Source organism: Typopeltis vanoorti, chromosome 21 (assembly GCF_054136105.1).
Source record: "Typopeltis vanoorti isolate ZY-2024b chromosome 21, IOZ_Tvanoo_1.0, whole genome shotgun sequence".
NCBI lineage: Eukaryota > Metazoa > Arthropoda > Arachnida > Uropygi > Thelyphonidae > Typopeltis > Typopeltis vanoorti.
In genome coordinates, this window is record NC_143569.1 from 56,155,772 (window position 1) to 56,171,372 (window position 15,601).

Below are 15,601 nucleotides of genomic sequence, written 5' to 3' on the forward strand. Positions count from 1 at the left end.
AGAATCAGCCCATCATCCTTGTCAAAAAACAGGAATCATAAAATGTCTAATCAGAAGAGCCAAAACTAATTGTTCTACTTCTAATTTTCTACAGAAAGAACTTTCTACTATCCAACAACACATGAAACGTCATAGCTTTTCCGAAAAGAGTATACAACATCTTCTCGATTCTTATAATCCACCACTAAACAACAAAGATTAAATACGTCGAGTTCCAATTCCATACATCTCCAGGATTTCAGAACCTATCGCAAGAATTCTGAAGAAATATGAGTTAACAGCTATGTATTCACCTATTAACAAATTGTCTTCCCATTTGCCTTCTCCTAAAGACAAACGCTGAACTATGTCCCTGGAATTTATCAAATTCCCTGCAACTGTGATCTCTCCTATTTTGGACAAACTGGATGTTCTCTTGAAAAAAGAATCCAAGAACATCAATCCTCCATTCATTACAACAAACCTGAAAAATCTGGATTGGCCCAGCACGGGATTGAAACTAACCACAACATCCTTTGGTCAAAAACTCGCCTCTTACATAGATCCCGTTATAAATTTGAATGTTTATTCAAAGAAAGCGTAGAGGCCTTACTCCATCATCCTAACCTGAATTGGAATGACTGTATATCTATATCAAAAATCTGGGAAAGTCTAATCAGGATAACTCATTAATTCATATTAATTTTATGTTATTTAATATTATTAATTAATATATTTATTTCAATCATGTCTCTGTCTAAAAATATTCCCTTTAATATTTAGTGATATAACATCATGCAGCTTGTTCTATTTTTAAATGATCTATTGTTAGTATTCCACTGTGTATTTTTTTTTTTTTAAACTGTTCTTGCAGTGCCACTGAAGATGGTCTGCTATTTCCAGACCAAAATATTTGGTTAATTAAATATCTTTCTTGTGTTTATGTGCTTATATTATTCAGTCATTATGTCACAAGTATCCTTAAAACATAGGTCTTTCACATTTTTCCTTTGACGAAAGCTGTTCCTTTCCCCATTCAATCATATTCTATTTTTCTGCTTGTTTGAATTTTAACTACATATCTGAGTTCCAGGTAACATTATTCTAGTTTGAACAATGGGCCTGAAATTTGGTTGAAAAGATCAAAGAAAATTTGGTAGAAGTCTCCGTGCTGCAGAACTGATCTCTACTTGTTCATGAAGTAGAATTTAAGTGGAACTGGATTATGATCTGACATGTTGATGTCAAGATGTTTTAGCTGAAGTATTTTCAGGACTGGGGCAACTCATTGTAAAGGTGGTATAAGTTCTCATCACTTGCCTCAGTATCTCCATCAATTTATCTGTAATCTAGAGAATTTTAATAATGTGCAACACCTTTTGGCAACTGGTATAGGTAAATATGACTTCTCCATTACTTCCTCCATTACACCTTTTGGCAACTAGTATAGATAAATATGACTTCTCCATTACTTCCACCTTGGTATCACCACCTCTGGGTCTGCTCCCACTAATGAGACCTCAATAAAGGTCGAAACCGGTCTGGGTCATGGCCCTTTCCTTAATGCATAGCATTATACGTGTCTGCAAGGAGATGTGGTTTGCATTATGGGAGATACTAAGGCAAGTGATGGGAACTTATACCACCTTTTCCACGAGTTGCCCCAATCCTGAAAATACTTCAGGTGCAAACTTTGTTTGCTTACACTTGGATAAAGAATAAAACCAAATATATAATTGGTAACATAACCAAGTAAAAAACTTCCATCAATTTATTATTTTTTCTTTAATTGTATCTCTTGCTTTCCCTTTATTAGCATGAGATGGTCCCCCATACTCCATAAACTCTTCTGAGCCTGAGGAATCTTCATTTGATGATCCACAATCATCTCCATCTTTACATTTTTTTATTATTTCTTCTTCTTTTAGATTTAGTTCCTTTTCTTTAATATGTATCTTGTTATTTTTTTGTTTATCCTCAATTTTTTAATAATTCGTGTTTTCTTTTTTGATGATCTTGTATTCATATTATGTTCTTTCAATTGTCTTACTTTTCTGTTTCTTCTCCAGTTTCTCCTTGTATAACAGTTTCGTTTGTTTGTATTTTGTCTTGTATCTGTTCAGTTGTTATACTAGGTTCATTATTGGTGATTTCAACTAATGTTGTTCCATTCAAAGAAATAGCAGTAATTTTGGAAACAAAGAAAAAATCAAAAGGCTCTACAGAACTTCAGGACTACAGTTTAATATACAGTGGAGTATCCAACGAAAAATGAGCAGCTGCAGGTATAGCTATTCATGATTAGCAATAAATGGAAGGACAAAATTGAATCATAATTGGATCTCTGAAAGAATAATAATGGCTAGACTTAAATTAAATAAAAAATTTATCACAATCATAGGAATATATGCACCCGAAGAAGGGAAAAAAAAATCGAAACGGAAGAATTCTATAAAAACCTCCAAAATGTAATTTAGAATACAAATAAACAAGATTACTTAAACATTGTAGGTGATTTCAATGCCAGAATTGGATCAAATATATTTAAAGATTTAATAGGTAATCAAGGAGAAAACACCATAAAGAGAATTCAGGGAATTTGGCCTATAATAGTTTGAAAATCACCAACAGCTTCTTTAAACATAAAGAATATACATAAATATACATGGGAAGCCAGAGGATATAAAAGCATCATTGGCTATATAGTACATACATACATCTTCAAGGCCCACTCTTCCTAATTGGGTTGTGGGGGCAACAGCTGCAAGAGGAACTTCCAATGGTCACGATCCTCTGCCACCAAGCTTAAGTGTTCTGGTGGGATTCCCAAATGTGTCCACCCAAGGTTTTGGATATAATCTATCCAGCGAGTCCTTGGCCTTCCATGTGGCCTCCCACCCTCTGGCTTGGCAAAGAGGGCCTGCTGAGGGAGCCTCTCTTGTGGCATTCTGACCAGGTGCCCGTACCAGTGCAACTGTGATCTCTCAACACGGAGAAGCAGCGGTTGAGTATTGAGGGTTTCCCGAATTGCAGAGCTTCTGACTCTGTCGAGTTTTGTCAGCCCCACAACCCCTTGAAGGAACCTCATTTCAGCCGCTTGGATTCGTGTCCGCATTCTTTCGGTCATTACCCAACTCTCATGACCATAGGTGAGGATGGGGACATAGACTGTATTGAAGACAGCCAGCTTTGCCTTCTGGCTATATAATAGTGGGTGAAAAACTAAAGAAGTTGGTAAGAAATGCAGAGTATACAGAGGATGCAATATTGACTCAGACCACCATTTATTAATCAGTACTATTAACATCCCAAACCAGAGAAATAGAAACAATACAAGAACAACAAATCAAAAGCAGGAGCAATTTAAGATAGAACTGTTACAGCAAGATGGTATCAGAGAAATATATCAAAGAAGACTTACAAGTCATACAAAGAAAATAAATGAAGATATATAGATATGGAAAATGAATGACAAAACATTAAATAAAGTAAAACAACCACCATATGAAGCCATAGGAACAAAAGTGTGAAGAAAAAGGAAAGGACTAAGAACCTGGAACCCAGAAATAGAATCTTTAATTAGAACAAAAAAAGAAATTACCTAAAATGGTTAAACGATAGTGAATATAAAAGAATCATAGCAATAACAAGAGAAACCAGGAAAATCAGAAGACAAGACTGGGAAAAATTTGTATCAAGATTGGAGCATGATATAAATGGACCTCAACTAAAGAGCTATAAAATCATTAAAAAAAATGACTCAAGAACAAAGGATAATCCACAATTAGAAGGCCTCTCCACAAAAGAATTCACCAGTCACTATACCCAGCTTCTAAACAATGATAATCAAATTGAAATAAAACAAGTAATAAGTCAACTAACAAATGAAGAACCAATACAATTAAATGATCTAAAGAAAATATTGGAAAAACTAAAAAATAGAAAAGCTACAGGAGAAGATGGAATAAATTCAGAACTATACAAATGCAACACTAAACTGTTTCAATTACAATTAATCAAATTTCTAAACAGAATATGGGAAGAAGGAAACATCCCACAAGAATGGAAGACACTAATGGTTATAAACATATTCAAAAAAGGAAACAGAAAGGATTGTGGAAACTACAGAGGAATATCCTTATTAAATACATGCTATAAAATATATCTAGATATAAGAAAAAGTAAATTAACACCATGGGCCGAGGAAATTATTGGAGAAGAACAATGTGGCTTTAGGAAAGGAAGATCCCACATTTACACTCAAACAAATTGTAGAAAAAAGAATAGAATTTAATCTGCCAACATATATGGCCTTCCTAGATTATGAGAAAGCATATGATCAAATCAACAGAATAAAATTAATCAATATATACTGTATGAACTGAAAGCTCCACCTCAAACCATAAAAGCAATAGCAAATATAATGGAAGAAAGCTATATCAAAATCAAAATTAATAATGAAACAACTGAAAAAATTAAAACCAATAGAAGTCTCATTCAAGGAAGTGGATTATCACCAATACTCTTCAGTACATGTATATGGAAAAAATTTCAAGAGAACAGAAGAAAAACAAAACCATAGGAATTAAAAGAGGAAATAAAGAATTAATCAGCCTTCTGTATGCTGACGCCCAAGTTATTTTTGCTGAAAATGAAGACCAATTACAGAAAAATTTACATGTATTGAATAAAACAATAGAACAGTATGACATGAAAATCTCAATAAATAAAGCAAAATCAATGACATTTCAAGGTAAAGAAATTAAAAGATGCAAACTAGTCATCCACAACAAAGTAATAGAACAAGTGAACAAATTTAAATATCTAGGAAATTACATAAGCCCCAATTGAGAAATTGACATTGCATATGAAAAGCAAAAATTCCTAGCAGTCATTGGAATTTTGAATAGACACTTCAGTAAATAGATGTCTAGAACAACCCAAATAAAACTATATAAAATAATAGCTAAACCAATTCTGAAATATGGCAATGAAACATGGACTTGGAGAGAGCAAGATAAAGGAAAAGTGGAAGCTGCAGAAATGAAGTTCCTAAGACCGCTTGCAGGCTATAAAAGAGTTGACAAGATAAGAAATGAAGAAATAAGAAAATGGTTATCCATAATTAACATAACAGAAGACATCACAAACTATAGAAAGAACTGGAAAAACCACATAGAAAGAATGAATGAGGACAGATGGCCAAATATTGCTTGGAAATATAAACCAAAGAGACACTGATCAAGAGGAAGCCCCAGGAGGAGGAGGAGATGGGCAGAAGACTTTTTAAACCCTTGAAAACGTTACAGGAAAACAATTGCCTAATACGTGAAGCCAAGAAGAAGAAGTTGTTCTATCCATATTTGACTGACTGGGAAAATGGCTCCTGCAGTTCTGCAATTTTGGGACTAATTTCTGGCTGAATTGATTGAGTACTTTTTGTGATTTTACCAAGTATAGTTTGTTTGAAAGCACCATCTTTACTATACTGAATTGGAAGATCCAGGAAGTCTTCTTTATGCCTCTCTGATGTATATGCCTAATTGGTTCTATCAGTGCTCCCACTCTTTCAGCAAATGTTCTGAAAGGACAGGTGTTAATGCAATGTTCAGAACGTTTTCATTTCTGACAGGGTTTGAAATAATGATTACCTCTGTACTTTGTGATAGTGCACCATAACTTGAGTTGTACCAATGTTAAAATTTGGTAAGGTCGTGATCGTATCCATTATGAAGGTGACCTCACTAGAAAACCAGTTTGGATCTTCACCTGATATACACTTTTGTATATTACTGATTGTACCCAATTTTCAGAATGTCTAGAAGAATTTTATTACTGTTCTCTGTATATTCCATTGGAAATCTCTTGATTTTTACTGTTTTAACCTAGCTTCTCACCATTCCAGGAATTTCTGTGCTTCCTTTGAATGTAAAACCCAGTAATAGTTTATCCCTTGTTTCCACATCTTTAACTACAATTAAATATTTCCCTCCACTGTATGGTGAAAAAAATTGAGGTACTATTAAAGTACCGGGATACCTCTCAAAAAACATTGAATGATTTAGAGTGATTTAGATTGCTCTAAATTTCACAGAGTGACCCCAAAGGATCACTACTAAACTCATTAAACTCTCATTAATAGCTCTGCTTAGTGAGAGGCAAAAGCCTCCTACTAAACAGAACCACTCTACTCCCTGGAGTCAGGCCCAAAGATGAACATTATTAAAATGTCATCAGTGGGAGCCAGACTAAGATGATACTAAGATTGCATTAATATTGAAGTCATATACTTTCTATGTTAAAGTAGTAAAAAAAAAAGTACTGTTAAAGTGCAGTACTCCCATATTGTAAAAATGCTGTAGAAAGTTTTCTTTTTTCACTTGGTTACAAAGTAAATTATATTTGCCAAAAAATTATATTCTTGTTTAATCTTTTAATAAAGTATAAGCAAACTTTGCTTGCTCGAAGAATCTTCATGACTAAGCTACTTGTATATAGTGGCTACTTGCTTACTCTTGGATGAAGGATTAAATAAGAATATTTGAGAAGATGCAACTTGAAGAGTCTGGTGGACAGGAGGAGGAGGAGATATGATAGAGACCTACAAGTTCAATGCTGGAGTGGCTCTATAGAAAATAGTGGGAGATCAGGGGAGAACCAGAGATCATCCCTGGAAGCTGTATAAGGAGGGTGTGAGTAGGGGTAGTGAGAAGCAGGTTTTTTCATGCAGAGTTATGAATGATTGGAATATTGGAATGCCTTGCCTGAGAATGTGGTGTCTGCAGAGAATTTGAGTGTGTTTAAAGCATGGCATGATGAGCTGTGTGTTTGATAAAAAGACCTCTTAGATTAGTCTTTGACTCCATGTCTTGGGTAATTATAATAATAATAATAATAATAATAATTTCTTGGCAAGTATAATGTATTATCCAGAAAAACCTTGTAGTTGTCAATTTTTATTTCATCTTTATCATACCTGATTTCTTTTACAGTATTTGCTGCTTATTTCTGCTGAGCTTTAAGTAGACCCTAGAACATTCTGCTGCTTTCATGATATTTATCTTCTGTATTTTTCTCAGTCTTTTCATGACTTTTGTTGAGCTCTTTTTACACATATTTTTGTTATATTTTTCTCTACAAGGTACAGGCTGACTTCCATGCCAGAACTTTCAGTATAATTTCTTCTTTTCTATGACCATCTATTTTGAATTAATGAAGGGGCTCTGATTGTTTGTATTCTTGCAGACCATTTCACCACATGCCTCTATCTAAATCATTCAATGTTTTTCACATTTGCCATTTCACTACTGAAATGGAATGTGAAGCTGCACTTCACTATTGAAAGATATTCAGTTTTCATTCATTTTAAAGCTTTCATAGATAATTTCCCCTTCAGTGTGACATTTATTTTTGTCCTTGAGAAAAATAAATGATCACGCCTGTTTCAGATCTCCTGTATGATCTTACATCCTGAAGCATTCTGTAGATATCACTATCTTAATAGCATAATAATTTTCTTATTTTGTGTATATTCTCTCTCTCTCTCTCTCTCTCTCTTTTTCTCTCTTTCTCTATGTGATTTGAAGCTCATTTTTGTATAGAACATGATCTAGTTCATGCCCTGAACAGAAATATCTCAGGTATTTGTCATTATTATTAACTTTGTGATGTCTGAAAAAAAAAAAAAAAAGTTGACGGTAAGAATGGCTGGCACTGGCTTAAGTGTATCTCCAAACATCTTTTCACCAGTTGACCATGAATAATTCAGAAACATTGGAATGTTAATATCTTTAAAAGGAAACTATAAAGAATTAAAAAATAATAAAGTGACTGACAAGTTTTGTTATTTAATAGCTGGCAGGTTTTTCAGGATCTAAGTATGAATTACAAAATACAAAGAATATAGTTTAAAACTAAACCATTAACACCAGAAAATATGGAAGAACACAAAATAGTAGTATATAAGACACTGTTTAAACTAATTTTACTTTATTCATCTGAGAGTTGAGTTAGAAATAAAACAGTTAATTCAAGCATTTAACTAGAGAACATAGATATGACTGTTCTGACAAAAATTGAGGTGGGGAGGAGTAAGAAGAAGAGGTAAACAGATAGCTTCAGTGGCAGACTCATTTTAAAAAATGATGATATTAGAATGATTTTGACTAGTCAGCATTTAGAAATTTGAGTAGAGTGAATCTAAGGTAATTTTCTGTTCTGTTTTACTCATAGACCACAATGCACCATTTAGGCTTTTGAAACATGATCTGATGCAATAGGGTAATTAATCCTTATTTTCATAGTCTCATGTCTGTATATTTTATGTGTTCTTTTGGCTGGTATGCCAGTTTTGTGGGATTAGAAACTTGGGTTTCTAATGTAAAAAAAAACTGGCACCTCTGTATATGACTGGCTTTTTTTTTAATATCCATTCCACACAAAACAAGGCAACAAGACCTATAGCACATTAGGTATGGGCAAGAGAAATAGAAAAAAGGAGGAATCTGTTTGCATTTTGCTTGAACAGCTGAGGGTTGCAATCTTTGGGGAAAACAGAGTGGGGAAGACTGTTCCAAAGGACAGAAGCAGATAGAATGAAAGGAGAGGCAGTGAAGATAGTTTGGTAAGTTGAAATGGACTGTAAAAGGGTGTAGTTTAGCAGTGGCTCTTGTTTTAATGATTTTGGAGGAGACTGGAAGAATAATAGTGACCAATTCAGCAGAGCACCATCCATGAAAATATCTTTAGAAGAAGCACAAGGCAGAAACTGAAAGTCTGTGAGAGAGGGATCATTAATTAGCTGATTGTCCTCTTCTGAATAAAATCAAGCAATCATAGAGAGGATTTTGGTGCACCAACCCAAATATGGGAGCAATATCCCATGGCAGGGCAGATTTCGACTTTGTATAGAGTTAGCAGGTGTGAAGTAGTGTCTTCTGTGAAAAAGTACACCAACTTTTCCTGGCTGCTGCAGAAGCTATAGTTGGAATATATTTGTGCCAGGAATGATCAGAGGCAAGTCAGTCAAAAACGAGAAATCTGATCATGTTTGGATATCTCGGTACTGAAGGTAAGGAGGGAAAGGATTCGAGCTCTTTCTTGTGAAAGATCAGACAGAATTGCATTTTGGTGGCATTGAAGTTTACAAGGTTGTTCTTGACCCACTGGGATATAGCTAGAAGATCTGAGTTCAGGTCCCTGGTCATGGTAGATCTTGAGGATTCTAATACTTGAGCATTACAAGGTTTATCAAATGTGAAGGAGAAATGGAGTGTACTGTTACCAAAACTATGGATAGGATTGGAAGTCTGTGAGAGCTGGTCATTTATGTACAACAGGAAGCGAGTGGGTGAAAGAAAAGAACCCTGGGTACTCCTGCATTGGTGGGGAAATCTGAGGAGAGTAAACCATTCCTCATGACACATAGTGAGAGACCAGTAAGAAAGTTAATGATCCAGTTTCATTGTGAGGAAGGCAGATTATAGGATGGCAGTTTTGGTGAATAGGCCCATGTGCCAAACCCAATCAAATGCTTTTGAAATGTTGAGGGCAACTACATGAGTTTAAGCTTCTAATTTCTCCATAGCCTGAATGCAGAGGTGGGTGGTGAAAGCAAGATCATCTGTAGATCGCAAGTGGCGGAATCCATACTTCTGATCATTTATTAGTTGATATGGTTCAAGAGTTGGTTGTTAATGACCTTCTCCTTAATTTTTGAGAGAATAGAAGTTAGAGCAATTGGATGGTAGTTCATTGGTTGACTTTTATCACCTTTCTTTGGGATTGCATTGATATGGGCCTGTTTCCATATTGTCGGGTAGATGCCAGTTGAATAGGGTAGGTTGAAGAGGCAATACAGGATAGGTTTAGTTCTGGGGCACAATTTTTTTAACACAGTAGGTGGGCTACCATCAGGACCAAATGCCTTGTTTGTGTTCAGGTTATTAAGGATTCTTCAGATTTTTTTTTGTTGGAAGACTATGAGAGACATGAATCGAGCCGTTCATTGTGGATTGGAGGGAACTTTGTCCAGGTCATTACTGCAGGAACTGGAAAAGAAGAGCAATGCCAGTAAGTTGGCCTTGTGTTTAGGTGAGGTAACTACAGTACCATTGGGATGTGAGAGTGGTGGAAATCTGGGTGGGCAGAAGTTGTGTCCATTGGCCTTGGCAAGGACCAGAAGGAGCGACTGCCATTTGGACAGGAGGCGAGTTTGCAGCATTTGGCCCTTTCTAAGTCTGACTTGATTTTGTGATAATTCTTTTGCAGCTGTTGTGAGCTCCAGAATGGGAAGCTGGAGTTTTGGTCTTAGCCAATTATGGTAAGCACAGGTTTTTTTTCTTTTACAGCATTGGCACACTTTTTTGAGAACCAAGGCTTAGGTGGTCACTGACAATTTGGAGTGGAATAAGGGATTGACCTGTTCATTCCTGTAAGGATGATTTCTGTTATTCGGTCTGAGCATGGTTTGGATCAGAATAACTGAAGCAGTAGTTAGGCCAAGATTGAAAAGGCAAGGAGGAATAGAAGTTATGGAGGTCTTCCCAGTTGGCACCCTTCTAGTCTCAAAGGACACAAGACTGTAAACTGGCGGGTGAAGGTTGTTTTGTGGCCAAAAAAGACTTGTATGAGGTTGTGGTCTGAATTTCCAAGAATAGAACTGACAACCATAGTATACCTGGAAAGGGAGCTTGTTAGGAAGAAGCTAAGTATGTTGGTGGGCTGGTGGGGATCATCTGTTATTCTGGTACGAAAATTTATGATCTGAGCTAGGTCATTGCTGATGGCAAATAACTCGGCATCCCTTCCTGCTTGATCAGCAAAACTGGAGAAGGGGAGGCAATATGAGATGTGGACATTGAAATACCCAAAAAGGATGACCTCATAATTGGGATATTTAGACACAGAAAGTCCAGCTTTAGAGAGAGAGAGAGAGAGTTGAAGAGATGAGAGTGGTTGATGCAATTTGGAGCACGATTGTGGGAGCATATGAAAAGGCCAAGGCTGATTTGGTAGAGAAATTTTGAGTCAAAGCAAATCAAACAGTGGAATATTCAAGGATTTGCAGTCTCTAGGATGGTATATCAGTTCTGACGAATGCACAAGTAGCACCCTTTTGGTGGAAAGAGCTGTGTAATGTGTACTTTGGGCAGTTGAGGTTGCCAGTTTGGTTTCTGAAAGGAATAGTACTGGTTTAGATTACTGTAGATGGTGGTGCACATTGTTTATATTGCTGTTTAGGCCATGAATGTTGGCGAAGTGAATATAGAAACTTTTTTATGGTAAGAATTAGTGTCGGTGGGTTGTTTGGTTAGATTTTTTTTTTTTTTTTTAAAAACTATTTTGTGTGAAAGAATTTTTGAGATCTACAGTAGAAACGAATTTCTTTCCGTTGTGGTTCATTGTGTTTGGTGAGGAAGAGATAAAAAAAGAAGTGGGACTTTCAGTGAGAGGTGACAGATTCGCAAACATACTGCCCACACAGAGGGAAGTCAGTCTCCTATCCATATGTGACCTCAACAGTTTCCCCTTGCAGCCACAGTATTTGATCTCCCTCCAGTCATGAACTGGCAAAATATTACATGGTTGCAGGATTTGTTGCTAGCTGATCTGTAAGCCTCCAGGTTTATTACTACATGGTTCAGTTACATGCACTAACTAGTGGCTGGCCTGCAGAACTGTTTTATTGCTGTACCCTCGAATGTCGGAGAGTCTGGGGCCCCCTACAGTGAATTGGTATGTCATTGAGGGTATCACTCTCACTCCATGTGGGAAGAGTGCAGGGCACAGAAACCAGAACCCTTACTCTAGCGACCAAACATAGCTGCAGCCACTTCAGGTCTCTAATAAGCAAGGTGGTTGGATTTCACCGGGTGATGAAAGACATCTACCACCTAGAGGTCTATTTGCATTTGCTGCAGTAATGTTCACCAGAGCTCTGTTTGTGAAAACAGGCTATACTGCTGGACGGTGGGGATGACTTGTCTGTGAGAGGCTTATGTTGCGTAGTGACAGCTCTTTAGTAGCTCACCTTATTCACTGTCAGATGAGAAGCCCTAATAAAGGTTCTTTATATTCTAGACGAGACTTGAGCCTAGGTCTTTCCAGCCAAAGGGCATCATTGAAACCAAATGAGCTATGGAGGCTTTTAATCTAAGATGGTATAGTAACATAAACAGCATGCGGAAAGGCAAGATGGTTGAGATATTTAAAGGTTAGCACAACAGGTATTTATTATTATTATTATTATTTTGTTTTATTATTATTTTCATGACACCTCCAAGGAGTCTAAAGACTTATCGCGGGAGGACACCTATTGTACAACTCTCCATCTCCACCCCTCTACACCGAACCTCTACTACCAATCATCTACATCACTGCTATCTACTGCCCATCATCCCCACCACCACCACCACAGCTAGTATTTTTTGTGTGTAAATTGCGTGTGTTCTGAAGGGCCGATTTGTCTGTATTTGGGATGAAAAACCCGAGTTAGGAAAGAGAGAGAGAGAGAGCCAAAGGAAAACTGCAGAATAATTTGGAAATAATTTGTCAGTATAGGATGCTAAGTAATAATGAAAATTTAATTGTCATAGTATCCTGTACATCAAATTCCTGATATGTACCCTTGAGGGTACATATCAGGAATTTGATGAGGATAGCAATTCTTACCCAAACAACAATAAGTAAAAAAAAAAACCATTTCAAAAGTAATCAGAATAATGGTAGCTATATTGTTTTCTTACAAGAAGTATGGTAAACATCGTTGAGATATTTAAAGAGACACAACTGTGTATGCTTTTATGGTAATATATTTAAATAATTTTGCAAGTTTGAAAAGGCACATCTCCTTTGTTCATAGATTCTCACTTCTTTTTCAGATTTGTCATTTAATAATATTGAAATCATTGAAGGCTTAGAGAAACTAGTAAACATAAAGGATTTAAGTTTGTATCACAACAAGATTACAAAACTTGAAAATTTAGATGAATTACAAGGCCTTCAGATATTTTCAGTTGGATGTAACAGGATTAAAGATACAAGCAACGTATGAATTTTTATTATATTCAGATTATTTACATCATTAGTTTGAAGTCTAAGATTAAATTATTATTTCAAGAATTAAAAATTTAAGTGTTAAGCATGCATTATGGAATTAGTAATGTTTCATGGAATAACAAGCTCACTTTATTGCTTAACCTAGTAGTTTTTAAGTTTTTAATTTGTGTCTCCTCATCTTCTGATCAGAACCATTATTATTAACATTGACCACCATGGAGTCAGAGAGTCATTGTGGGAGGTACACACTTTGCAAACAATGCTCATCAACCGTGCTTTAAACTGATTCAATGTGTCTACATTCACAATGCACTCAAGCAATGCATTCCACTCATCAACCACTCTCCATGCAAAGAACCTGACCTCACTCCTCTGCTGACACCCTCCTTATACAATTTTTAGCGATTTATTCGTATGGAGTTTCCTCCCTATTTCTCCCCCATCTCTAATGGGCCGAGTCGAGCCCCCTCATGGGGGGTTAAGTATTTATGACTGTAGATCCGTGTGTGTTCACGGGGCCGGTTTGCCTGCTTGCGAGATGAAAAACCCCAGATAAACTGGTGGGAAAAACCCTGCTGTCCACACCAAAGACCGGCTTATTTGGCTATGGCTGAGGAAGATCTTTAAGCTCCTCATGTCATCAATGGGAATCGAACTTCCCCAGGCATATGATTGCAAACATGCGATATGCTTGTCAAATGTCTTTGCAGAGTCCAGCAGTATCATGGTATAGCCATTTCCCCTTATCAAATTCAGCTGTTTCTCTGTTATAAAATTGAACATGTTGCTAAGGCAAGACCTGCCTTTTATGGTCTGTAATTTGCTGTTTCTTTTTTGAACCATTCTTTAGTAATGGAACTATTTGATCCTCTTTCCACTCCTTCAGAATTTTGCCAGAACTGAGAATTTGATTAATTTTCCACTTCTCTTACACATTACTTGCCAGTAATGTGTAAGAGAACTGGAAAATTACCATCCAAACCCACTGCTGTATTCACATTGTTATTTATTTTTCTACATTGTCTATGTTGATTCTCACATCAGTCTCTACTCATTGGCAATTTCTGTATCTCCATCTAGATGATATACGCCTGCAAAGTGATCACTTAGCAACTCAGCTATTCCTGTCATAATCTGTCAACACTGTTAAATTATGATAAGAAAAATCTGAAATAGCCATTTCTGATAGGAAATAGCAAAATCTGCCAGCATAGATTAAAGTTATCCTTCCATAATCGTTCTTTTTATTACTTCCTACATAGCAAAAGAACTCTGAGGATTTCCTATGCCTACTTATTTAATTTTCTCTAAAAATCTGATTTAGCCTCCTTACCTTGCTGCTTAGTCACATTGACCAGCAAGGTAAGGAGTGCTTATTGCCTGTGGCTAGTATTTCTCATATGCATGCTGATCACCTTTTCTTTATATTCCTTCTCCAATGGTTTCATTCTTTTTTTTTTTTTTTTTTTTGCATCCTCTGCTTTATGCCGTATGCACTTTAGTACTTCTTTCTTTAAACAGTCTCAGACCATTTCCATTTCACTATTAATAATCTTCCCTTATATCTTCTTATGACATGACAATGCCCTAGGCTGCTTTCTAAATTTGTAATAATCTCTGGCTTTTGTAGTTTCATGTATACTCTTTTATAACTGACAATTCCATGTTTAGCAGTCTCCCAGAACAAGTCTGTATGGTCATTTTGATCAGATGCAGTTATGAATGATGCTATCCTGATGCTATCCTGGTTCCCTCCATCACATGCTGTTTCAAGTAATTATCCCATAGTAACTGTATGAAGGAGTGAGGGGATTGAGAGTGCTGGATCTGGTAATAGTATCCCCTTGCCTTGTTGTTTATAGCATGAAGCACTGTTATGAATAACTACCAACACCTAAGCCTATCTGTGCATATAATATTTGGTTGAGTTGACCAATGCCAAAAACTCCTCCCCTTTATTTCTGATACCTCCTGCATACATGTATTTCAACATCTACTTGGATTCACAACTACCCTTGTGTAATGTAATTACTAACTCATTCAGATTTGAAACCTGGGAAACTGTACTTGGCATTGCATGATCATTCTACACTCATGCTGATTTGTCTCAGAAGTAGTTAAACATATGCTTGATTGCATCCACCAATACCACCGGTTTACCTGATTTTGCACCTCCAACCTCTTACTAAATAACATCTTCTCCAAGCATCTAAATCCAAAATCATTATTTTGTCCATTGAGTTCACTCCATACATATATCAACTGCACAGCACACCATTCCTCTTGTGCAAGCTTCTCACTGACTCATTTGCAATCATGGTCCTTTTTCTTGATTCATTCATGTCATACCATGACAGCAGACTCATCTTTATGCTTGTATTCTTCTTTTTTGCTTCTTCCAGCAACTTTCATATCTTCTCTCATTGCATATTTCTCTTTCAGATCATCCTGCCAATTTAATTAACTCTTTCACTTCTTCTCCCTGCATATTGGTAGCTTCGCTGGCATTCTTGATTTTTGTTTTGTTAATTACAGGCAAAAACTACATCAAAAATAATAAAAT

General features: G+C 36.2%; 1 protein-coding gene across 4 annotated transcripts in view; it reads left to right on the forward strand.

Annotated features, from left to right (window-relative positions):
• The window catches only part of LOC150094869 (dynein regulatory complex subunit 3-like), a 304,780-nt gene that overhangs the window by 95,396 nt on the left and 193,783 nt on the right, over nucleotides 1-15,601 (forward strand). For all 4 annotated transcript variants that reach the window (XM_090411304.1, XM_090411301.1, XM_090411303.1 and 1 more), the window contains one exon: nucleotides 12,861-13,027. In XM_090411304.1, the coding sequence (XP_090267430.1) occupies nucleotides 12,861-13,027 (167 nt within the window). The remainder of the gene's footprint in view (nucleotides 1-12,860; nucleotides 13,028-15,601) is intronic.